The 23,874-nt window shown below is 37.6% G+C and overlaps 4 protein-coding genes across 4 annotated transcripts; all 4 read right to left on the bottom strand.

The window, feature by feature from the left end:
- Positions 1-276: 276 nt before the first annotated feature.
- Positions 277-3,228, bottom strand: LOC117637150 (xyloglucan galactosyltransferase MUR3). The gene is made up of 2 exons (XM_034371966.1): positions 3,113-3,228; positions 277-2,959 (listed from the first exon to the last, which is right to left on the bottom strand). Exon 2 carries the CDS (start codon positions 2,515-2,517, stop codon positions 622-624), a length of 1,896 nt encoding a protein of 631 aa, XP_034227857.1. The 5' UTR covers positions 2,518-2,959; positions 3,113-3,228; the 3' UTR covers positions 277-621.
- Positions 3,229-6,233: 3,005 nt separating this feature from the next.
- Positions 6,234-6,784, bottom strand: LOC117638779. Its single transcript, XM_034373893.1, has one exon. It carries the CDS (start codon positions 6,630-6,632, stop codon positions 6,240-6,242), a length of 393 nt encoding a protein of 130 aa, XP_034229784.1. The 5' UTR covers positions 6,633-6,784; the 3' UTR covers positions 6,234-6,239.
- A 193-nt stretch (positions 6,785-6,977) lies between these two features.
- On the bottom strand, positions 6,978-11,013 carry LOC117638205 (NADH dehydrogenase [ubiquinone] 1 alpha subcomplex subunit 9, mitochondrial). Its single transcript, XM_034373335.1, has 13 exons — positions 10,792-11,013; positions 10,610-10,706; positions 9,952-10,016; positions 9,643-9,728; positions 9,442-9,526; positions 9,287-9,357; positions 8,811-8,942; positions 8,612-8,727; positions 8,350-8,473; positions 8,198-8,266; positions 7,805-7,925; positions 7,466-7,678; positions 6,978-7,273 (listed from the first exon to the last, which is right to left on the bottom strand). Exons 1-12 carry the CDS (start codon positions 10,883-10,885, stop codon positions 7,539-7,541), a joined length of 1,200 nt encoding a protein of 399 aa, XP_034229226.1. The 5' UTR covers positions 10,886-11,013; the 3' UTR covers positions 6,978-7,273; positions 7,466-7,538.
- A 617-nt stretch (positions 11,014-11,630) lies between these two features.
- LOC117636478 (ABC transporter C family member 5) lies at positions 11,631-20,197 on the bottom strand. Its single transcript, XM_034370989.1, has 12 exons — positions 19,806-20,197; positions 17,342-19,601; positions 16,888-17,208; positions 16,719-16,805; positions 15,672-16,367; positions 15,395-15,559; positions 14,576-14,870; positions 13,852-14,066; positions 13,339-13,644; positions 12,974-13,037; positions 12,627-12,866; positions 11,631-12,298 (listed from the first exon to the last, which is right to left on the bottom strand). Exons 2-12 carry the CDS (start codon positions 19,448-19,450, stop codon positions 12,186-12,188), a joined length of 4,611 nt encoding a protein of 1,536 aa, XP_034226880.1. The 5' UTR covers positions 19,451-19,601; positions 19,806-20,197; the 3' UTR covers positions 11,631-12,185.
- Positions 20,198-23,874: the final 3,677 nt, after the last annotated feature.

Genomic DNA, 23,874 nt, shown 5'->3' with positions numbered 1-23,874 from the left:
AAAACCTGTGTTAAACATCTCTTCATACTCAGCTCTTTTCACAGTTGTTTTCAATTTCTTTAGAGTCAATTGAATCATATATGGAAAGGGTAAATAAAGTCATACACAATTTGGTAAAACCTGTGATCCTAAAAAGTAGCTCAACTTTGGCAAAGATAACAGATTTGCTAAATTTTGTGCAGAAGATTAAGCTTATGGTATCACAGCTCTCCTGTATCAAATAAAATGAACTTTATGTGGGCGACATCATACTTGAATTTAGTTCGTATGATAACATAAAGGACTAATAATTACTCATTTTTATTTCCTGTAAGATGATAAGAACATGAAAGCTTGGCTAGACTACATCACAAAGAATAACTACCAAAAATTACACAATGCAGAAAGTATAAATATCGTATAGGAAAAATGCACTAGAAGCAGAAACTATTTGTATGTTTTGGATTTGAACAAGAATGTGGGTCTCTGGATATCTTGATGGTGAGTTCTGTGATGAGTGTTCATGACAAGGAACCAGCAAGAGCCCATACCTGCCCGAACACAATGCAGGAAGGCACGTAGGCTAATCTGTTGTCTTCATGCATTAGCCATTGGTGGATTGGATTCCTTATTGCTGTGCTGTTACCTGCCCGATGATTGATGTTGTCGTTGTTCATTATGCCAAGAATTTTTCGCAGCTTCAGCAGATGTCCCACCAGAATCTCCCTCGCCATCCTTTGGCTTTGAGAAGAAAGGATCCCATTCATGAGGTCCTACCTCACGTTGCCCCTCCTCCAACAAAGCATACTTCCAACTGTTTTCCTCAATAAAGTTATCATCTGTACGACCTTCAAGGATGTCCATCCTCAACTTTGTAACTTTGTTAATAATTGCTTGTACAGAAACATCAAAGGCATCTTTAAAAACCCCCAACTTAGAGCGAGGATCAGCATATACCAGACTTGGAATAAGTTTAATAACTTCCTCCCTCATTTTCTTCAACTGCTCGGGAGGAATTCTTCTTAGCGTTTCCTCAATGCTAACGTTCCTCTTACGAATGTCATTTTCTGGGATGAACACTGAATACTTTGTATAATCTTTTGGGAGATGCCAAGTATATTGTGTGTATGCGGACCCAGGATGGAAGAAGACAGGTATGCAACCAGCCAACATTGAATCAAAAGCAGATCTCCGTGTGTACGAATCGCCCTGTGGTTGCAGGCAGAAAAGGGAGCTCTGAAACATCTGCATTATACTGCTTGGAGAATGACACTTGCTTTCCCCAAAATCACATTCCAAAAGCTTGCCAACCTTTGAATTCCTGCATTGATCAATGATCTGCCCCCTAATCGACTTGGGATTGCCAGGACGTGGGGCACCAGCAAAAGAGAAAAGCCAATCACGCTTTAATCTTCTCATGCGCTCCTGCCAGATGAAAACATCAGCATCTTTAGCTGGATGGAAGTATGTGGGATATGGAATACCAAAATCATTAGCATTCCATGGGCTAGATTCGACCACAAGCATGGACATATTCTTAGCAGCTGGTAAAAAGAGAAGCTTGTTACCCCAATCTGAATCTTCCTCTGACAGTCTCCTAAAATCCCATGTTATCCTTCCAGCAACAAGAAAATGGTCTTTGCCACCCATAATGCCCCATTCTGGCCTCTTCATAAGCCAATCAACCAGATCGAGAGAAGCCGCATCCCTCCTTGATATATTGAATCCCCAAAGGTACCGGGCAATGTCAAACCCGGCATAAAAGGGAACAAATATAGCTGCTGCGACAGATGAATCATTTGTCAAGCACTCATATTGCTTCATCCGATTGCTAAATATGACGTCCACGGCAAACTGATTCGTGGCATACCAACCCGTATCCCCGAACACCCCCTCAGCATTCTCAAGTGGAGGACCAAGTCCAGCATTAGTTGTGAACTTGCACATGTTTGTCCAAAGGCTTAAACTCCTACACTCCTTCAGCATATCCTCATTAAACCTCGGGGGAAGGTCATGCAAATAAATATATCTCCCACCACATGGATCATTCTTGTTTTCAGCAGTTCTCAATGCTTTCATGAACGGATATTTCTCCGCTTCATGAATCTGGATGGCTTTTGCAGGGGACTCCGTTTGATGAGCAGCTGGGGCTACAACGGTAGGGGTTGATTCTGTGTTTTGGTTGTCCACCTGATGATCATCGGTTACACGGATAGGTGCCGATACAGTGTTTTGGTTGTCCATCTGATGATCACTGGTTACATGGATAGGTTTCGATTCAGTGTTTTGGTTTTCTTTCTGAGGATCACTAGTTACACGGGTAGGCTTCAATTCTGTGTAAACAGGACCGGCTTGTAACTGTAATTTGACAGATTGATCTACGGTACTACCTCCAAGCACAACAAAATGGAAGTACAACAGTAACATCCAGAAGAACACAGACAATGAGGCCAAGAAACAGATTCTTGTATTCTGACTCTTTCCTGTCCCCTTCTCCATTTGCTCGGATGGTACACTGGTCGGAGAGCGGCGTCTCATTGGATTCAAACTCCAATCAATCAAGCAAGCATCGAATTCCCATTCAAATTGAAATCCCGAATCCCCTCAATCAATCACCAAATTCACACACAAAACCCAAATCCCAAATCTCAAATCCCAAATCCCAAATCAACTCAAGCAATCACCAAATTCACACACAAACCCAAATGCAGAACCCTCCACCCCAATACTTACACCAACAAGCCTATACCAAAACAAAAACCCTGACCCTTTTTCTGAACACACAAATGTGAGCTTATATTCAGCTCCCAAATACAAAAGAAAGATTCTTTTTTTCTGTTTTCACAGCTCCAACTGAAATAGAGATTTCAGGAACAAATATTTAACTACAGATGTACCTGGACTAACTAAAATTGACCAAATCTAGAAGAACCCAGATTTGAATTCCACGAATCAGGAGGAATGACCGAGTTGGTTCCATCTGTTAAATTACAAAAAATTAAAATTTAAAAAAAAAATTCAGTTACAGGTTGTCTTGGAGTTAAAGATACAAAATTGACAAACTTTTAAACATGAAAAAGAGAAAAGTCGAAGAAAGGAATGCCAACTAGTGAATTAAGAGAAGGAGACTTACAGAGGTTTTGATTTGCCGAGAAAGATCGAGAATTTTATGCAACTTTGTGCTGAGGCAGAGAGAGAGAGAGAGGGAGAAATGAGAGTATATAATATGACTATGAGCTCGCAAGTCGGAGAGTCCAGATATGAAAAGATGGCGCACGTTAGCAGCGTAAGCCGGGTGTTGTGTCATGTCGGTAGCCGGTAGGATTTCGCCGCGTGGCATGATGGGAAAGACGTGTCGCGTTGAGGAAGGTGATGTCATTCCTCGTCCCTCAAATTGCGTTGCATGAAGTTGAAAATCCCACGCTTTTTTTGGCACCTTCAAATCCAACTCTTTTTTTTTATTAAAATAAAACTCTTTTTTGGTTGAGTGAGAAATGTTAATTTGGACACGTGGAGGTCAGTGAGTGGGTGGAACAGGTGAGTCTCAAAATGTTAGGGTGTGCAAGAGGAGACTTGTACGAAGATGGTAACCACAAATGACACAAAGAAAAAGAATACATGGAATCTTGCCATTCTTGAGTGATGATGAATAAGAAAATTTTAGAAAAAATCAATGTTTCCGAATTTGATATTTTAGGCCCCATCATAAATTCATAATTGCAGGAGCAACTTTATTCTTATTAGCAAAGTAATTTTGAACAATCATCTCATTTGCTAATCATAGTTGATTTCCAATAAGGAAGATGATATAAAACGTGCCTGTCAATACCTATTGATGTAGAGAGAGAGTGACATAAAACGTGCCTGTCAATACCTATTGATGTAGAGAGAGAGAGAGAGAGAGAGAGCAATTTCTTGATGGAAAATGAAATTAGGTAGTGTATATTTTCGTGTGATTTCATCTAGTCAGCTTTTGTAATGGTTAAAAACACATTATGACTCATAAAAGTGCTTTTATAAAGAAGTATGTATTACGTTTCTTCATAGAGTACTTAACATTTTAATAAAATATTTGACCTGTTTCTAGTAAAAATGTCTATAAAGAAAGCACTTATGAGTATTTGGTAAAAATAAAATAATTATTAAAAAAAAACACTTATGATGAGTACAAGTGCTTCTTCTTTATTTACAATCTATGAGATTGTTTGCAAAACTCGACTTCCAAGTGAAGAGAGAGTGATGTAGCGAAGATGGCGCTGTCTCGAGGCTTGGAATCATGCAACCATGGTTGTCCCAAACAACCCTTTTTCTCCTGCATCTGCATGTGACTGGTGACTGGGAGGGGCAGGATCCATCTAATGAGGAAGCTTAATTGGATTTTCTTAAGCAAATCATGGCATTACTCTCTATCCCTACACTGCCCCTGCCCAATCAAGGAAAAGGCTCATGCATGGTAAATTTCCACTTTGCCCTAAAAATATCTATTTTATTTACTGCCTTCTTTACTCTAATGATTTTTAGATGCTCAACATAAGTAGGGTTCTATAAATATTATATATATATATATATATATATATTATAAAGGAATTTTATTATTGCATTTATAATTTAGCCAAAAAAACACTAGTTAGTAGTCACAAAGAGCCAATATAAACTAGCCACAAAAGGGTCATTACAATAACGGAGCCATCTAACATCAAAATCAAGACAATCTGGTGCGCCTCCACTAATGATCAAGCATGATCAAAGAAACTCTGGCATAGGCATCTCTCAACTAAGATTGCAAACTTAGAATAATAAAAAATATATATAAAACTTGAAGAAAAAAATAAGCCATGACAATACAAATAAAACTCTCACAAAGGAGATATAAAAAGCTCTTACAAAGGAAATGTGAAAACTACACAAAGAACCCAAAGAGCCTCTACAACTTATTCTAAACAGAAAGAAACTACAAAAAAGATAGTGGTGGAAATCCGATGCCAAAACACATGTGGAGATCCGACACCGAAACTCAGCCTATTGTGATGGTTGGATGAAAATCATAACAAAACGAAGACAAATAGAAAAAATCATTTGTCAATGAAGGGATGAAGAAAAGAGAGGATATGGGAGGAAGAACACTGGCTGCCTCTCCTCAAAGTAAAAATGACTCTAGAGTGTTTTTTTAGGAAAAAAAAAAAAAAGGCTTAGGGTTTTTTGGGAAAAGCCACATACGCAATGTGGTTATTAGGTGGTTACTTTTTGTTTTCTTGCTTATTCATATGTGTTTCATTTTTAGTAATGAACATGGTGACATTGGTCTACATGCACAATTGTTGGGAGTTGCGAAAGGGTAAAGGAATTCACAATTATGACAATGATACCAACAAATAATTGAGGACAACTTTTTCTAATTAGTTTGGTCATTAAATAGGATTTTAATCGGAGCTCGATTTGAATTTAATTGGTTATAAAATTATTTCTTGTGACTTAATTAATTACTTTTTTAAAGGTGGAATATCCTTTTAATCATACCATCATAACCCAGAAGCAAGATTCTCCATTTCTACTATAAATTAATCACATAATTAAATTGTTGTAGGCCTAAGATACAAGGACTAGTGGTGGAGCACAATTTTTCTCACCAGAGACAAGAAAAGAACTGCTGGGTTGAAGTGACAAAATGTGCTTCATGCATACAATAAAATTATTCTCCTTTGTCCTCAAGTGTATATGTAGGTAGGTGGTGAGGTCCATTATTTATTTATTCAAGCAGCTATAGGCTAGCGTTAAGCCTGCAATTACATCACAGCATGTAAGGAAGCTCTTGTCTACTTTGTGCTGGAGGTTGGGCATCATAATTTTAATATGCATGAGAGAGTGGGCAACCACTATACATCTCTGTGAGTCTAACCACACAACACAAGGGATCTTTGTGTACTGTTTGTGATCATCTTCATGGATCTAAAGATCTGGACCAGGGAGAGAGAGAGAGAGAGAACACAAGTTTCTTTTCTAGAGCTGAAATCTTGCCAAGTGATCCACTTACATAAATAAATTATCTCACTTATATAGATAAATGATCTCATATGAGTTTTACTTAACGTTTACGAAAGTTTTCTTATATTATTATAAGAGAAGAGATAAGACTCACATATGTAGTTAAGTGATGTTTGGATAAGTTTCACTTCACAAATAGTTATATTTTCTGCTCTGCGAAATCTGTTGTTTTGTTTTGTCGTCAAAAGAACAAAAAAGTTGGCATACAAATCCCAATTTCATGGGCATAACAATGAAAGGAACAAGATGAAAGGGAAAAATACAAATAAAAAAATGGGACAAGACCCTAGCTGCTGCTTCGAAGCAGATGGGCCTTCCTTTTTCTTTCTCCTTCTCCTTCTCTTCATCTTGTTTCTTCTAAAAGACTTACCCAACTTCACGTCTCCAAAGAACAAGTGAACTCCTGGATCCTTCATTTTCACACAACTCCCATCCAGAAACGAATTGTTAGCTCCCTGAACATTGCTGTTTATATAAATGTTGATGCAGCAACAATCACCGGAGTGCGTCTCAGCTCCGGTGCCCGGCCGTATGAAAAATGCTGCCCCGGTGTTCTTTCCTTGTAAGTTGATGCGTTCAAAGAAGTCGTCATGGCCTGCATTTGGCTCCATAATGTGTTTGATGAGTCAATTTGGCTCCATCAAGCTTCTTTTCTTCAGACTATAGTTCCAAATCATGCTTCTTGCTTCCTTGCTTGCATGATGAGTTTGGCATAAAGACTTTGCAAGAAAAGAAAATATTCTTGTTGAACGACGACTTTAAGCCAAACCAGCATTTTAGGAAGTAAATTGTATTTGCCTCCTCAGTTAGAATAGTGTTGCATTTCCATCTCAGAAGTTGGTCGTCGTTGATTTTTCTTTTCTTATAATATTATTTCTTGTTTTATTATGCATGGAGTGTTTTTGATATCATCAGGATGCAAAGAAAACTATAAAATATAGAATGGTTTGCACTGCTGAAAATAGAATCTATAAATTTAATTTATAAAGGGTAGAATTAAAGCCAACAAAACTCCATCATTTTCCCATCCCACTACTACAAGGACATTAAGCAAAAAAGAAAATAAGATACATCAAATTCCCTTCATGGCTCAGGGCTTATGAACAAGTAAAAAAGATGCCAAATATCTTGAAATTACAAATGGTCGAAATTCAGTCAAATGTTACAGATATGAAAAATCATAAAAGCACAACTCTCCATATCTTTTATTGCTTCCCACTTTTTCTCAAAAGAAGCAACCTCCTCTCAAAACCTGTGATTACCAAGAATATAATCATTAGCAACCCCAAAAGGCCCATGTAGATCATCACAATGGGGGCAATTTTGAAATAGAATGGTCGTAGACCTTCACATTATTAATACATTTATTCTAAATACCACCAGTGAGGGAAAATGGAAAAAAGAAAAAAATGAAAAAATGAAACACAAGTCTTGCACCCCAAACCTGATTCAAAGTTTCCAAGTGGGTTGCACTCCTGGACTTAAAAAGCATTTGAGAATTAAAAAGCCTAAGAGACTCATGGCCAAGCATCTGGAGACACTCTTTCACTGACTGTAGAACCATAATTAGGGCCACCCTTACGATATTGGATAAGAAACTCAACAGGGTAACCCTTCAGCTTATGGGGCACAAGTCCAAGATCACTGAAAGTCAAAGCTACAAAGTCCACCACAAAATTAAGCAAAATGAGAAAACTAACCAATCATAAACAAGAAAATGATGAAAAAAAAAACACGGGGAATAAAGAACTACGCGCCTTATCCTAAAAATTATTGAACTTACAATTTTCTGAGACGACTGTATCCGTAGCTTGGGCAAGGATTTGATCTCGGTTGAAGATTTCAGGATTAGGTAATGGAAATGGAACTTTATTTAGTAATATTTCTCGAGGCGCTGCAATTGCCTGGAACATTCAAATTCATAAACAGATGAGGTTCAAGTAAACATTATTGAAAAAGGCATACACAGGCATGCAGTTAGCTCATCTGGCATGCAACTAGGACTGGGAGACCAGGCACTGATATGGTTATAAATATATCCACAAGACATGATAATGGAAAGAAAATGTTGGAAACACCATTACACTTTCTATTTTTTGTTGGGGGTTGGGGTTTGGTACTAGTTGCTATCATTCACTCTTGGCATCCATACACATTTGCATCGTTACATGTTTACCTTTGCAATTGGGAGAGGAACCTTCACGTAGTGAGGCCATTCACGTATTGTCTCAAACATTAGCTCTGCCTGCAGTTTTTAGGTTTTTAGCAAGAGAAAATTCCACATTGATGCAACAAATTCACATAAACAGATGAGAAATTAGTAATTACCAATTGATGCACTGTAAAGACCTCAGGCCCACCAAGTTCATAAACTTTTCCCATGCTGGTGCCATCATCCTTCAAGGCTGCCACGATTGCCCCAGCAACATCAACAACATATACAGGTTGGATTCTGCATGGAAGGTATTACAAGCAAAATATCCAATGAGGGTTTAGAAAAAGGCATGCAAGTGCACGATCAAAGTTGTTATTTTACACTAATTTAAAATTTAAATTTAACTAACTTCCAATTGATATATTAAAGACATACTTGGTAGATCCATCCCCAATAAGTGGAAGAAAGCCATATTTCTTCGCAAAAAAGGCCCAGCGATTCAAAATTCGGTCCTCTGTACCAATCAGCACAGCAGGTCTCAAAACAGTGGCCTATTCATGAAAGTGAGTGTTAAGACGCTATGCTCCTGAAATAAACATATCGACATACAAGAAACCAAAGAAAATGATTCTACCTCTGGCAATTCACGTAATACTGCTTCCTCTGCAGCAGCTTTAGCCCTTAGAAATCTGGAGGGTGACAAGGAAGATGCCCCTAAGCAAGACACTTGAATAAATCTCATGATACCACCGTGTTCCTTGGAAATCTGCATAAAAATATAATATTGAAGCAAAAAAACAGTAGATGCATTACTACCAAATGAAAGAGGGGGAGAGATCCCACAAGACCCTTCTATAACTATCTTGAAAGAAAAGTTCAATTGCAGGCTTTACAGCAGCATCTCAGACTGCAGCTTGTTAGATAAGATCATTATACACAAAATATTGTCACTGAGACAACATAATCTTGACTAGAAACACTTTTTTACTCCCATTTTTGTTAAGTTTGATGCTTTGTGAAACCAATTTTTAAGAGAAGCAGATGGCACTAGGATCAGAAGCAGCATAAGAATGACAAATAATGTTGTGAATGTCAATGCAGGATACCTACCGTTGCCAGTTGTTCGGCCATGGAATGATTCACTTCCTCAAAGCTAAAGTTTCTTGTCTCATAATCCCTCCCTGCCAAGCTACAAAGTGTTCCTTCATTGATTCCAAAGATTTAAATATCTTTAACATGTAAAATTACAATTGAAGAATTTATACCAATGAGATTGATAACCACATTAGCTTTCGCCATGACTGCCTTAATTGAATCTTCATCTCTCGGATTGTATTTCATAGGTACTATCTGTGTATGTGAAATGTGAGAAGATCAGCAACATGATAGATTGAAGAATGGAGAACAAATGCATTGCCGGTCAAGAAAGAATGTTTAACTATGTGAAACAACACAGGTTACCCTACCTGTCCCAAATCCCCCATCAACTTCAGATGACGATGGGAATCCTCAGAACCACGGAAAGGAACTAACACCTGACTTCCCATTTTGGCTGGCAGTGAAGTAAAGAGTCAGCACACACATGCATGAAAAATACTATAAACACTTTTCTGTCTGTCTTTTTTAAGGATAAAAAATTAAAAACGTATTTCACAGATCAATTTCAGTCCAACAATCTCCTCTAGAAATGTTCTCAATGAAAACAAGCACAATCGAAATAAATGCATGCAGGTAACAATGCCACCAATAAAAGCATTTATATACAGTTAGCTCACCAAGTTGTTGTACAAGATAACGACCAAGGAACCCTGTAGATCCAAAAACTGCAGCAACAATGCCACTGAAAAAAGACAGATTATTTTCCAAACAATGTAAACAACAGAATTATGGGGCAACGTAAAATTGCAAGCCCAATCCCTCTAAAGTGTCTAAATTCGCAAAGTGAATAATTTCACCTAAAACACATTATTCAATGAGACCAACATAATGTTTACTTTCTAGATATGAAACACAACGGGAAAAAATACATCAACAGATTCAATATCTATGTTGTCTAGGTTTTCTTTTACTAATTTTTTAATACAGAAACGAGAAGCTTGACTCATCTGTATGGTTAAACCATTAACGGGACATAATGTTCACCTGGCGCAATCGGAAAACATTTTTCTCACAAGACTTAAGCTGGTAGTTAGCTTCTTAGAAGTTACATTCCATTTCCAATGAAAATTTTACTTACTAATGCAAATGTAAGAGATAAAAAAACTATCCTGTCCTAATAGAGTAAAATCAATTTCTGACAAAAAGTTTGAACTTTTCCTACATTTTGCCAGAAAACAAACGGAGCAACAACAATCTAACCCTTTCGCTCTTTAAATTTTCTACCTTTTCCAGACTGAAAAATGCGTAACTAGAAATGATGAATTGGAGTGTTACCTAACAGATGATCTTCCACCTGTGCCCTTGCGCACAAGGTGCCCCACTCCCTTAGTGGCGAGGGTAGATCCGTACTTCGGACGATCAGCTCCATAATCTACAAAATTGACAAATTGAAACATTAACGTCACGAACTTAGGGAGAATCAAACCCTAAGAAATGAAGAGGAAATGGGGGGTTACAGTGATCGGAAACAGGGTAGATTGACTTGAGCGACGAGATTGAAGACGAGGGAGTCAGGTATTGGTGCCCGACACGCTTCGAAATGGCCTGCATCGTGCTCAGCTGCAGTTTTCAGAGAGAAGAAGAACCTGAACGAAAGAACAAGGACTAGGTGAAGAAGATGGAGATGGTGCTGATTTGGGCAAATGCTATTGCTTTGTGATGCTGTAAGCTTTGTTTTTGGGCCCAATTTACATGAGGGCATGATTTGGCCTATAGGATACAAATTGGGCTCTACAAATGACCCACTTGTTTGAAAAGAGATGTTTTTTTTCCAGATAATCAAGGGACATTATTGCCCTTATGATAACAAATCTTGATTTGTTTGGCCAAAATTTTGGTTTATGTAATTTGAGTCAAATTCTAGTTTAGGTCAGCAAGCTACAGTGGCGAAATTTCCAAATTTGAAATTAAATGTAGGGACCAAAGTGAAATTTGGCCAAACTAGAAATAAGGGTAATGCTTGTGAGAACCGTTTTCTTGTTAAACAATCTAATATGTTAGGTTATCAGACTGTAAATGTTAACAGTTGATTAGGATTTTGTTTGAATTGAGTGTATGATAGTTTGATGACTTAACATGATCACCAACTTGATCATGTTAAAACAGTCTTTAATTTGAACATGTAATTAATTTATGATGAGATCCTGATCCGTTGGAGGCTGTTTGAAAGTAATTTTATAGGTCAAGGATCATGAGCAAAATACCTGATATATTTTCTATCCGCCTGATTGTTTAATTTTCTACAGAATCATGCATGAGCATGGTCAAAGTGTCATAAACCAGAACAGAGTTCATATGCAAGTTTTCAATTTTCAAGTGAAATCCATTCAGTGCCAAAGGAAACAGGGACAAAATGTGGAATTATGATATTCTAGCACCAGGGTCTAAGCATTCTGCTGTGGAATAAAACATAGACTCATTTCAGACCAAAAACATTGACTAATCCAGCTGCACCTATTGCCTAACTAAATAAATAAGCCTACTCCTTCAACTAGAGACTACATTATTCAACATGATTAAACACAAATATACCCCCCATCTCTGCCTCTTGTAATTTATTACGACTCTCACCATCCCAACTTATTTGTCTAAGTACACTGACCGTGAAAGAATTCCCCGATTCGGCTTGGGGGATGAATTAACCCATAATCACTGTAAATTAGAAACAATTTTCCTCCAATGGGGTTTTGGAATGATAACATGACATGCACCTTTATACTTCCCATTATCTTTCAACTTCCCGAATGCAGCAGCAGCCGCAACGAACTTGGTGGCATCAACTGTCTCATTTTGTAATCATCTGCTCTTGCTGTTGCCTTTGAATCAAAGGTTCTTAGCCATGACATCGGAATCAAAAATCTGGTATGCCACTAGACCTTGATGAATATTCTGTTACCAATTTTAGAAACATGGATGATTTATCTTCTAATAGCCTTGTAGGAGTATCAAACTCTGCAACTCGACCTGCAAAAACATCAAATATGGTGTTTAAAACCCCCCCCTAAGCACCAAAGAATAAACTTTCTCAAGGAAATGCAGAATCATGTCACAAGAATATCCAGTTAATGAGCACTTGCAATACATGAATAACTTACTGAAGTTGAGTCCCTCACTAGTGCACATAAAGATTCAATATCTTGCAAAGAACCTTGTGCAAACTCTTACATTTTCTTAACCTATACAGATTATGGTTTAAGAGAAGGAGCTTATTTTTCAATCACGACTTGAGACTATTTTTCTACTTTTTGATGAATTCTGTGTGCCACCCTTCAAAAAATGCAACTGTACGTACCATCACTGAGTACCAGTACAAGATCACTGTCAATTACGGTTGGGATACGATGTGCAATAGTACACACAGTGCAGTTCTTAAACTCTGTTCGAATAATTTTCTGAATGAGATTGTCTGTGGCTGTATCAACCGACGCTGTCGCTTCATCAAGCACCAGTATTTTTGCTTGCTTAAGCAATGCCCTGCCCAAAGAAACAAGTTGTCGCTGCCCCACACTCCAATTATCTCCATTTTCCAGCACTGCAATTTCAACATAAAAATACAACTCATTGGTAGCTACACACAAACCAAGACATTCTAATTTCCTTTATTTAGAGAGTCGGATGGGTAAGAGATTTAACTCGTACCTGGTGTATCAAGCTTTTGCTCTTTTTCACGGATTATATCTCCAAGCTGAGATTTGTCAAGTGCCTGCACCGAACAAATCCAACCCTAGTTAGGAACTATGTGTATAATACATGTGTGCACGAATTCCTAAAAAATACTTTAATTTACTTTAATTTCCTGTATACTTTTCAATAACATAATCCTTGGTTTTCACGGATCAATAGACTTAATACAAGGACCAGTATTACCTTCTGAACTCAAATTTGTTGATAATTATATTAAAGAAAACCCCCTGCTGCTTAAGTAATAAGAAAATTACTTGAATTGCGAAAAATGTAGTCAGATTCCAAAATGAAAAGGATAGGATATGCAACAGTAGTCAAACCTGCCAAATTTCATGATCCAAATGCTCTTCAAGGGGATCAAGATTGCCCCTAATGGTCCCTTCAAATAAGGTAGGATCCTGGGGTATGATACTGAGACGGCTACGGAGATCATGAAGACCAATCATTGAAATATCAACGTTGTCTATTAGGATCCTCCCCCCTGCTGGTTCAATTAGTCGAAATAATGCCTGGATCAGAGTAGATTTACCACTTCCAGTACGCCCAACAATTCCAATATTCTTTCCACCAGGAAAAGTACAAGTTACCCCATGAAGGACCACAGGAAGATTTTCCTTGTAACGAACCTTTAAAGGAAACAAGGAAGAAGGAAGCAGGACTGTTAGCATTTTGCAATCCAATTGCAACATAACTACACATTATTCCTAAAATTAAGCATAAGCATAACAAAACCTATTCCCGTAACAAAGAATAGGCACATCAAAAAACTTATCCCTGACATTAATTACAAGGACATGTAAAGATATCAAGAAATTGAACTGCAGGCAGCATACCTTTAAATCAACCATTTCAATTGTTCCATTCTCTGGCCATGTACATGGAGGATGAGAATCCTCAATAACAGGTGGAGCTTCACTTGGGATTTGACTGTACTGATAAATCCTTTCAATAGAAATAATCTTGTTTTCAAGCTTGCAAAAGCTAAGTATCCACCGTGATAGGCGTGCATTCAAATTCAGGCCATATGTCACAGCAAGGCCCGCCATGCCTTCATGAAAGAACCAATTATCATTAGATATGGCATTTTGTCATAATCGGTAAACTCTACTCTATCATCTTCCCATCAAGTCATCCAATCATTTGAGACTAAGCTTTAACCTATGTCAACACCAATCCAGTTTTCAAACCTATTCAGTATTTTAAAGCTAGCAGAAAGGGGATTTCTTTTGCTCTACAAAGCACATCAAAGTGCGCTACTGAATGAAAACTACAACAAATTAAAATGTAAACAATGTGTTTATAAGATATGATGGTTGAAAATTATGATCTCAGAAACTCAATCAGGTTAAAATTATAGTGTAGTCATGTCACAAGGAAAATGTCAGCATGAAAGAGATACGATGTCGTATATACTCCCAGACAAGTTCAAAGATTTTTTTTCTGTGGGTGCACACTTTGAAATGCCCATTCTGTGATTCATATTCACCTCATGTTTTACAGAACTCAATTCTCATGATAACATATAGATAACTTTAGGGGTATAAGACATAAACTTACTTGGATCGATACTTCCATGAGGAAAGCTCACAAGTAAAATCATGCAGAAAGCGAATACAAAGGTTGAGAGTAGTTCCATGCGCAGGCAGAGCCATTCAATAGCTGCAATACTGCAGAAGAATGGACGAGCAAAACAATCAAGAAGATAAAGATTCCTCTTCATGAACCTTTTTTCTTGTCCAAATCCTCTTATTGTGGCAGCTCCAGCAATTGACTCACCAAAAAGATGGATAATTGGAGACTTCTGGATGCTAACAATTCGGACCAGTTCTCTTGATGAAGCCATGTAGTATTTCTGCATCACAGAATGCTTACATTCAGGTGCAATATTTAATAACTTTCAGCAGAAAGGGGAACAGGAAAAAGATCTTAGACCCTTTGAATTAGTTTTCGTAACATTAAGTAATTAGCTCAAAGATTCATACACGCAGCAAGACAAAAAGACAAAAGAATAAGGCTACTCAAAGTTAAGGAATTGATCAAAATGATTTAAATGCTTTTCTCTGTAGCAATCACTGCAGGCTCCACACAATGATGGTGCATTAGTACTAAGCGAATTCTTAGTTTCTGAATCTTATATATTCAGAAATAAAATTGTAAAAGTAATTGTATTCCCCCCAATTATTTGAAGAAGAGATGCAAAGTATTTTTTGAGACCTTATGTCATTAAAGTTCTAAAATCTGATTTATCTACCATTTAGAGGAAATACTAGAAATTGAATATGATACTAACAGTGAGCAATACCCTTTTTTTTTCCTTCATTTCTAAATACCAAAGAGTACTTAACACAACAATATCAGGGCAACAAATGTAATTACCTGCATCCACAAACAAGCAATGGCCATAGGAATAACAAGAAGCAAAACTTGCCAGGTAACAGTCGTCATCACACCAACAATACCAATAAGTTGTATTGTCGTTGAAGCGAACCCACCAAGTCTAAAAGGAATATCAAGATCCACCACACTTTGATCAATTGATACCTATAGATTGTAAACGATTCAAAAATTATATATGCAAATGAAAGGAGTTTGTGTAACACGTGTTTTCACAAACAGAAAGTCACATAAATTCCAGCAAACACAAGAGACTTACACGATTCAAGATCCGTCCAGCAGGAGTAGAGTCAAAGAAAGACATTGGTGCCCGGAACACACTTCTAAGCATCTTCACAAACAACTTCTGTGCAGCTGCTAGACCAAATGTAGCTACCAAAATAGCTCTAACAAATATAAACCAAGAGCTCCCAAATGCAAGGGCCATGTAAACAACAAGAAGGACCATCGAACTCACTTTCGGTTGGTCTCCTTCTGTTTGGGGATTTGCCCAAGCCATCCACCAACTACTAGCAATTTGAAGGAACTGAAATATTGCTTGTGCAATGATTATGGGTGGAATCAGCCATCCTTTATATGCTGCAGCCATATATGACAAGTAAACCTTCATGCTGACTCTTCCTCTTACCCTTTCCTCTTCCTGGACAAGCTGCTTTTTTCTTGAACGCTTTGCTTTCTTTTTCTCTTTAATTGCTTTCTGCTCTGAAGCTGATGCACCTTCTTGCACTTCCTTTGCCAAACAGTCAACACTACTGCTAGGTGTATCACGATTTTTTCGGAGTTCAATAGAGCCATCTGGACACAAGCTTTGATCTGAATCTCCTGATGAGTAATTAGGAATATCCATAGCTTCAATTGCTTCGTGGTGAGCTGAGACTAGTGATTTAAAATCAGTTCCTGCCTGTAAAAGATCATCATATTTTCCTGCCTGCATGATGCGCCCTCCTTTAAGAACCTTCAGAGATGGAAAATGAAGGTTACAGAACACTCTCAAAAACACATAAAGTAGATTATATAAAATCAGACATAGGAAACTAAACTGAGAATAAATGGAAATGGAAGGGGAAAGTATGGAAAACGAAAGAAAAAAAAAACTTCAAAAGTTTTGCAATAAACTAACAGAAACAACACAAGTATAAATATACCAAGCCAACCAGTGATGTTACAACCGCTAATGTAGGATAGGCCTTCAAAATAATGCCAAAATATGCTAACTGGCTAACTTATCAAAATAAGCAACAGACTATTGATGCCAATGTGGACCTTTCATTGCAGAAACAATATATTAAAAGTTTGAAGACTATACCAGTATTAAATCAGCAGCCGGCAGAAATTCAACTTGATGGGTCACAAAAATCACAGTTTTGTCTTCTAATGCTGTCAATATGTATTCCTGCAATTCCCCCATAATATATATTTAGCCATATTCAAGTCAATTGAAATGTGATATCAATGATACAATTAGCAAGTTTAACCTTAAACAACTCTGACCCAGTGTGTGCATCAACTGCACTAAAGGGGTCATCAAGTAAATAAATGTCAGCATCTTGATAAAGTGCCCTTGCAAGCTGCACACGTTGCTTCTGGCCACCACTCAGATTTATACCCCTATCACCAATTATGGTCTGATCTCCATGTGAAAAAAGTTCCAAATCTTTTTTCAGTGAACAAGCATGGATAACCTTCTTGTACTTTGGTTTATCCATTGGGCTGCCAAAAAGAATATTTTCTTCAATATTTCCAGATTGTATCCATGCTGACTGAGGAACATAAGCAGCAGTACCGCATAACTTTACCTGAAATGATACGTTAAGAAGCATTCATTGGGAATTATTAATAGTCAGCCTAAGAAAAACAACTTCATGAACCCGCCAGGAACGAAAACATGAGATGCAAAACAGAATAAGAAATTCAAAAATACAAACTTACTTCACCGGAGATTTTTGGGATCTCACCAAGGATGCAAGAGAGAAAACTTGATTTTCCAGAACCAACCATTCCACAAACAGCCACACGCATCCCTCTTTCCACTTTCATTTGTATTCCTGATAATGTTGGTCTGGGAGAGGAAGGGTCCCAGGAAAACGCACCATCTTTAATTTCTACTGACGTTTTTGTGATGCCTCTTGGCAGGACAATTGTTGCATCCTCCTGCAACTCTTCCTCCTGCAGGAATCCAGAAATTCGATCAAGGGAAACTTTTGTCTGAGCCATCATTGATACAAGATCAGGGAAATTCCTGAGTGGTTCTTGGAGTATCCTGAAAGTGGCTAGAGCAGAAAGAACACCACCTGCAGTGAGGTGATGACCCAAAAATATAGAGGTACCAAAAGTTACAGCTGAAACAAATATAGGAGAGCTCCAGAACATGAATGTAATAAAAGCCTGAGAGTAGAGGGCTTTGTGTAGCCACTTGAACTCCACACCACGCATCTCTTCTAACTTCAAACGGTACCTGTCCTCCCAAGCTTGCAACTTGAGAATCCTCATGTTTCGTAGGCACTCGGAAGTCTTCCTCATTCTTTCATCCTTCGCAGTCATCAATTTGTCTTGATAATCTTCTTGTATCTTTGCCACAGGAACAGTAAGAATAATGGAGATAATGGTGGCAATCAACGTCGCAACAGAAGCAATTCCAACATTCTTGTACAAAATTGCGAGGGCGAGAATGATTTGCATGGGAAGCATCCACATGTCATGGAGATACCAGGAGTAGTCCCCTATCCTTTGCACATCAACAGCCATGTAATTAACAATCTCTCCACTAGTGTGACTTTGCTTGGCCGTGCTGGAAAGCCTGAGTCCTTTTCGGTATACCATTGCCGTTAGAGCTGATCTTACATGCATACCCAAGATGTCTACCCCGAGATACCACTGCCGAGTCGTTAAGGTCTCAACAAGCTTGGCTGCAAAGAATGTCCCAGCAAGGATATACCCTTCATGGGGGAAAGTCTCTATCCCCCCTAAATAATCGACAAAATAGCTAATCATAAACGGACCAACATATGAAACAAGAGTATTCAAGCCAGCAAATATGGCATTACAAGCTGCCTCCTTCCAAAATGACTTGAGAATTGCCCAGGCTAAAGAAGGCTGTTTTGAAGGATTTTCAACCTTCAACTTCTCCCAATTTGAATTCAAGATCTTATAATTGGTCTTGGCTCGATCTTGCGGTGCAAGAAGAGGAATGTCCTTGATCTCAAGCGGTCTCTTTGCCCCAATTGAAAGAAGTGGGTTTAACCAAGAAAGTGTGGCCAAGCTAAAAAGCCCAGCTTCATGATAAGGGGTAACTTTAAGACACCCTGCTTCTTCTTCAAGAAGCAATGGCTCTTGAAGATCAGAGTGTCCAGAAACATGAATACCAGTAACACCCCTAAATGCAACAAAACAAAGAAAGGCTAGGGCAGGTGTCACAGCGAGATTTGCCACAACATGAGAACGGAGGTGTTTTGAGCCTTCTATTGCAAAACCTCTCCCATCAACATATAAAGTGCACAGACAAATCAGAAATGACACAGACCACCAGACCCTCAACAACAGTGGGAATTTCTCAGACACCTTGAATTTACAATGCAGAGCTGCAAAACTCAGCACAAACCAACCTAAGCCTTGTGCAGCTGGCAAGCAAAGCACAGACCAATTCACAACCTTCCCATTAGAAGTTGCTCTTATCAGACCAACCCCATCAAAACCCAACAACACAACTTGTACAAACAACACATAGAAGCAACAAAAGACCGAAAATTTGAAGTCTGTACCAACTCTAACCTCACGAGTTTCAGCATCAACAACAGTATTATGCCGAATTGAGCTCGCATTCGAGGCCAAATCATCTTTAAGGATTCTAATCCGACCCAGACAAACAAATATTCGCCTGGCTGAGATGATGAAGAGGAAGGCAAGAAAGAGTACCAAATTGATGAAAATTGAAGAGAGTTCCAAAACGGGCAGACCTTGCAAAGCTCTCAAAAAGGTAATCGATGATTGTTGAGCTGGTGATGAAGCAAAGGTTCCATTGAGCAAAAGAGTGAGACCCATGATTGAATATAGCGGAACTTGTGAAGGAGTCGATTGAAGAGAGTAAGTCGATGGTGAGCTAAGCGAGAGAGATCGAATCGTTTGACAGAGAAGGGCATTTCACCATCTGGGTTTTGAGATGCAACCAAATATGTATTTGTAGATAAAAGCTCTGCAGACACATTGCACATGGAAACAAACAGATTTGTTTATCAACACGGAAAACGAAGAGAGGTGAAGAGAGAGTAGACGATTCTCTTTCTCTTTCTTCGCTCTCTATTTTCTTTTGTTATCTAGAGGGAACACAACGGGACAAAGACGATGACGAAAAATCAAAACTTTCAATGGAAAAATAACAAAAAAAATTAAAACAGACCTGAAAATTGATTTAATGGTGTGAGCCGATGGAGGTTTTGCTGAGGCAAGCCTGTGAAGGAGGTTGCCCAACAAGCTCTGCCTCTCAAAACGCAGATTAAACACCAGAGCAAACAAAGCTCACACTAAAAATTGATAGAAAAACGTTAATGTTGACGATAAAGCTTTGGGCTCTAAACGTGTAGAAGTCGAGAAAAGAGAGAGAGAGAAAAAAAAAAAAGAGAGAGTTTCTTTATTTTGCTTCTTCTTTTTAACTATGTATATGCATGCCCATCTTGTAAAGTTGTTTATACAGTCGTGTGAGAAAGCGAGATGGAGAAAGAAGGAAGGAGGACGTCAAAGAGAGAGTATTGGTGAGGGAGGGTAGTTTTTTGGTGAATGAGAAAAGGGAAAGGTTTGTGTATGTGTTTATTATTAGTTTTAAATTTCAGATTGTGAAATAATGAGGTGCTTCGATTATTATTTATATGAAAAACGTATGCATGTTTTGTTTTGTAGAATCTAGACACGCACACATACACACATCTGTGATTTGAGAAAGAGGAATGTGGACAAAGAATATGTTGGTAATCAAAAGAGTTATTATTATTGACATGGGTTTGTGGGTGTTGATGAGATCATGACAGGGATATCATCAAACAAGGAAATATTAGATTATGAGTACACCGTCCATTTGTTTATGTTTCATAGAGAGAGATAGATAGAGAGAGTGTGAGAGTGAGTGAATTTTGTTTGTTTACACTTTACAGTGTGTGTTTGTTAGTGGTGGTGGTGGATTACTGGATTCCGAATGAGAATACTGAAAACGACTGTGATTTGCATGATGATAAGTTATTTTTTTGGGTAGTGATTTTTCCACTCTCCTTTTAGCTATTTACATTTTCTTTTGTTTTTTTAATATTTTTTATTATAAGATAAAAAAGAGTTTAAGTGAACAAAAAAAGAGTGATAACATATAACTTTTTAAAAATAAAGTGTAAGTGAATAAAAAGTGAGTGGAAAAATCACTACTCTGTTTTTTTGGGTTTAATAGTATTTATTCGAAGATTCAGGACATTGAGTTTGAGCACCCCTAAACTTTGTTTAGTTTATGGAAAAAGAGGCTTGAAATTGGGAAATTAATTATAAAAACCCACTGCATGAACCAAACAAGGGGTTTAAGAATGAAAAGTGATAATGAAAAGTGAAAACCCAGTGCTGCCCTGTGGTTGCAGAGAAAACTGACTGCCACAGAGGGCATGAATTTTTTGAATCAAGGGATTGAAATTCATGGGGTTGGGGTGCCCTAAAGAAAACTGTGTGTTGTTTTTCGTGTTGAACATATCAGGAACCGCACTTATCACCTAGTTTGGCTGCTTCTGCAGTGATGAAGATGATGACAAAATCAGTAAAGCCTTTTCTGGTTTATTAGGAAAGGCATGGCCCCTATGGGCTGAGGAGGATCAAATTTCTTTCCAGCTGACATGAACACGTGGCTGTGAGGCTGCCCCTGTGCTTTTGGTAACAATTTTTAAGCTGGTTCATGTCTGTGAGGCACTGAAATTGCATGGCATTTCGAAGGCAATAAAACTAAGGGTGCATAATTAAAGTAGCCCAAGAAAAAGGGATGCTTTTCATTCTTTATTATAAATTAAAGGGTAAAAAGTAGGTATGTGTATGATTGAAAACCTCAGATAGAGAATCAAAACTGTTCATTTTGGATTCTGTAACCTTCTCAGTTATAATTTACCAAAAACAAAAAGCTCTTTTTGAACCAAACAAAGTTCCCAAAGTTAGTGCTACCCAAGTAATTAACCAGTAAAGACAGGAGCAAAACAAGCTTAAAGCTCAGTGTTTATGCTTTGTTTAAACAGTAATTAACCACCTGCCATTCAAACATTTCGTCTTTAAAACCTACCATCTTTGCATGGTATCCATCACTAAAGAAGACCATAAACATGCTTCAACTTGGAATTCAATTCCTTGTCTGATTTGATGCTGACCGGAGCCAATACAAATTCTGAAGAGCTGTCAAACTCAAACTCACACAAACCCCCACCTAGTTTAGACCAACAATTTTCAATTAAGTCGGCACAAGTGTGAACCTCAGCATCTCTCTCAAAATTCGTAGACTTTCATGTAATTCTGATCACTAATTAATTTAAAACTAGATGTTGATTAGCTTTTTTAATCCTATATTTAATTTCAAAAAAGAAAACCACCATTGACCATTTCGATCTTGTGACTACAATCTTTCTCATACTGTTCACTGACGTATATGTCATGAAGATGAAGCTATGTTTCTTTTTCCCAGAAATTCTAATGGCAAGTGGGACAATTGTTTTAATATATGAATAATATGATGAGTGATTTAGACAAAGTGAAGGTACAAATGATATTGGAGAAAAGGAAAATAGAAATTCGGATCTCGAATGTAAGAATTAATGTTTTTAACAATTTGATCTACAAGTTCCTATTATTAATGACAATAATTAGGGACAAAACTTTGTTTAGGGTTTTGTCTCAATGGGCTGGTTTTTCTTTTATGATGACAAGGTCCATGACTCAATGGGCTGATTTAGAATAAACAGGAGTTTAATATTAGCTTTCGCTAATCCATATGTAGCTGGCCAGCAGCTTCATCCAGCTGCATTATGTTGGATTTGGACATTGCTTTGGCCTCATGCTTATCCAAATAGTTGACCTACTTCTTACTTATGTCAAAGACTCAAAACAAAAATATTGATCACTATGAAGACATATATTGCATCAGAGTCTCCCTGTTAAGTACTGATCACTCAAAACAAATGTATGGATATGTTCTATTTCAAAGAGTAATCTAGACATGTCATGACGCCACTCAATCAGTTTAGCATTGAACTCCCTTGAAATACTAATACAATTCAGCATCTAATAGTAGAATTAACAATGAAAATCGATTACTTCTAATCTCGATCATTATAATCTACTCATCAGAACACTTTTCGTAAATTCATGACACTTTGCGCATATGTATATGCTTATGCAAAACAAAATTAGGTTAAAAGTTCGATATAAACTCCGACCTCTTTAGAGTAAGTAGGCAATGCCATTGGGCTTAGATAATCATGAAAACCAAACCTAATTTCTTTAGCTTTCTTTATAGTCGACAATGAGAGATGACTCAAATCCATTGTCGGTAGTTATAATTTGGGATAATGATGACTCAGATCCTGCACATATTAGGACCACTGAAAGCAGCCATACATGCTCATTTTTACTTTCTCTACAATTATTATGTACGGCTGAAAAGACTAGGTGTACCATAAGGTCGGTCCAACCCCAATGGCTTGCTTTTGAATTTCCTTCCCCAACCATGAGGTTATTATGTACATTTGGGGACCAAGGCTAAGTGGTGCAGACTAAAATGGCAAATGTCATGGTGATAACATCTCGAACATACATTGCACATGTCGCAAATGACGCACAAAGGCCAAAGGGGATAGGTGGGGGCATGCTATCTATCTGTCAAAAGAGTTTCGTTTGCAATAATTTAAATATATATATATATATATATATATATATATATATATACGTTAATGACTTTCGGCCGTTGATCGATGCTGAATTCATTATGTTTTGTAAGTCAATAAACAACTAATAATCATCTGCGTCATCTGCATTAGCCATTCTCAACCACGATGAATATGTAAAGTTGGTAACATGCCTAGCACAAGGCGAAATGGGACATGCTAGCTATCTGTCAAAGAATTTTTTTTTAAAATTATATCGATCGGAATTCATTATAAGGCCTACCTCAATAAACAGCTAACAATCGTTTGGTTGTGTTTCATGTGCGTAATTCTCAACCATGATGGAGGTGAAGCTGATGACGGAATTTATGGTTGAGAATGAATTAATGTGTGTATATGCAAGATTAACATTTACCATACCATTTCATCAAAACCTAACAAACGTAAAGAATGATGTGGATCCTTTTTACAACTAAACAAAGATATATATATATTTTTTTCGGGTTTTGAAAAGTTTGGGGAGAGGAGAGGTTACTTCATTCCAAGGTTAGAGCATATCAAAATCTCTTTGAGAACATA

The sequence above is a fragment of the Prunus dulcis genome, chromosome 8 (genome assembly GCF_902201215.1).
Source record: "Prunus dulcis chromosome 8, ALMONDv2, whole genome shotgun sequence".
NCBI lineage: Eukaryota > Viridiplantae > Streptophyta > Magnoliopsida > Rosales > Rosaceae > Prunus > Prunus dulcis.
Note: the sequence above shows the minus strand (reverse complement) of the source record. Positions and strands in the feature narration are given on the sequence as shown.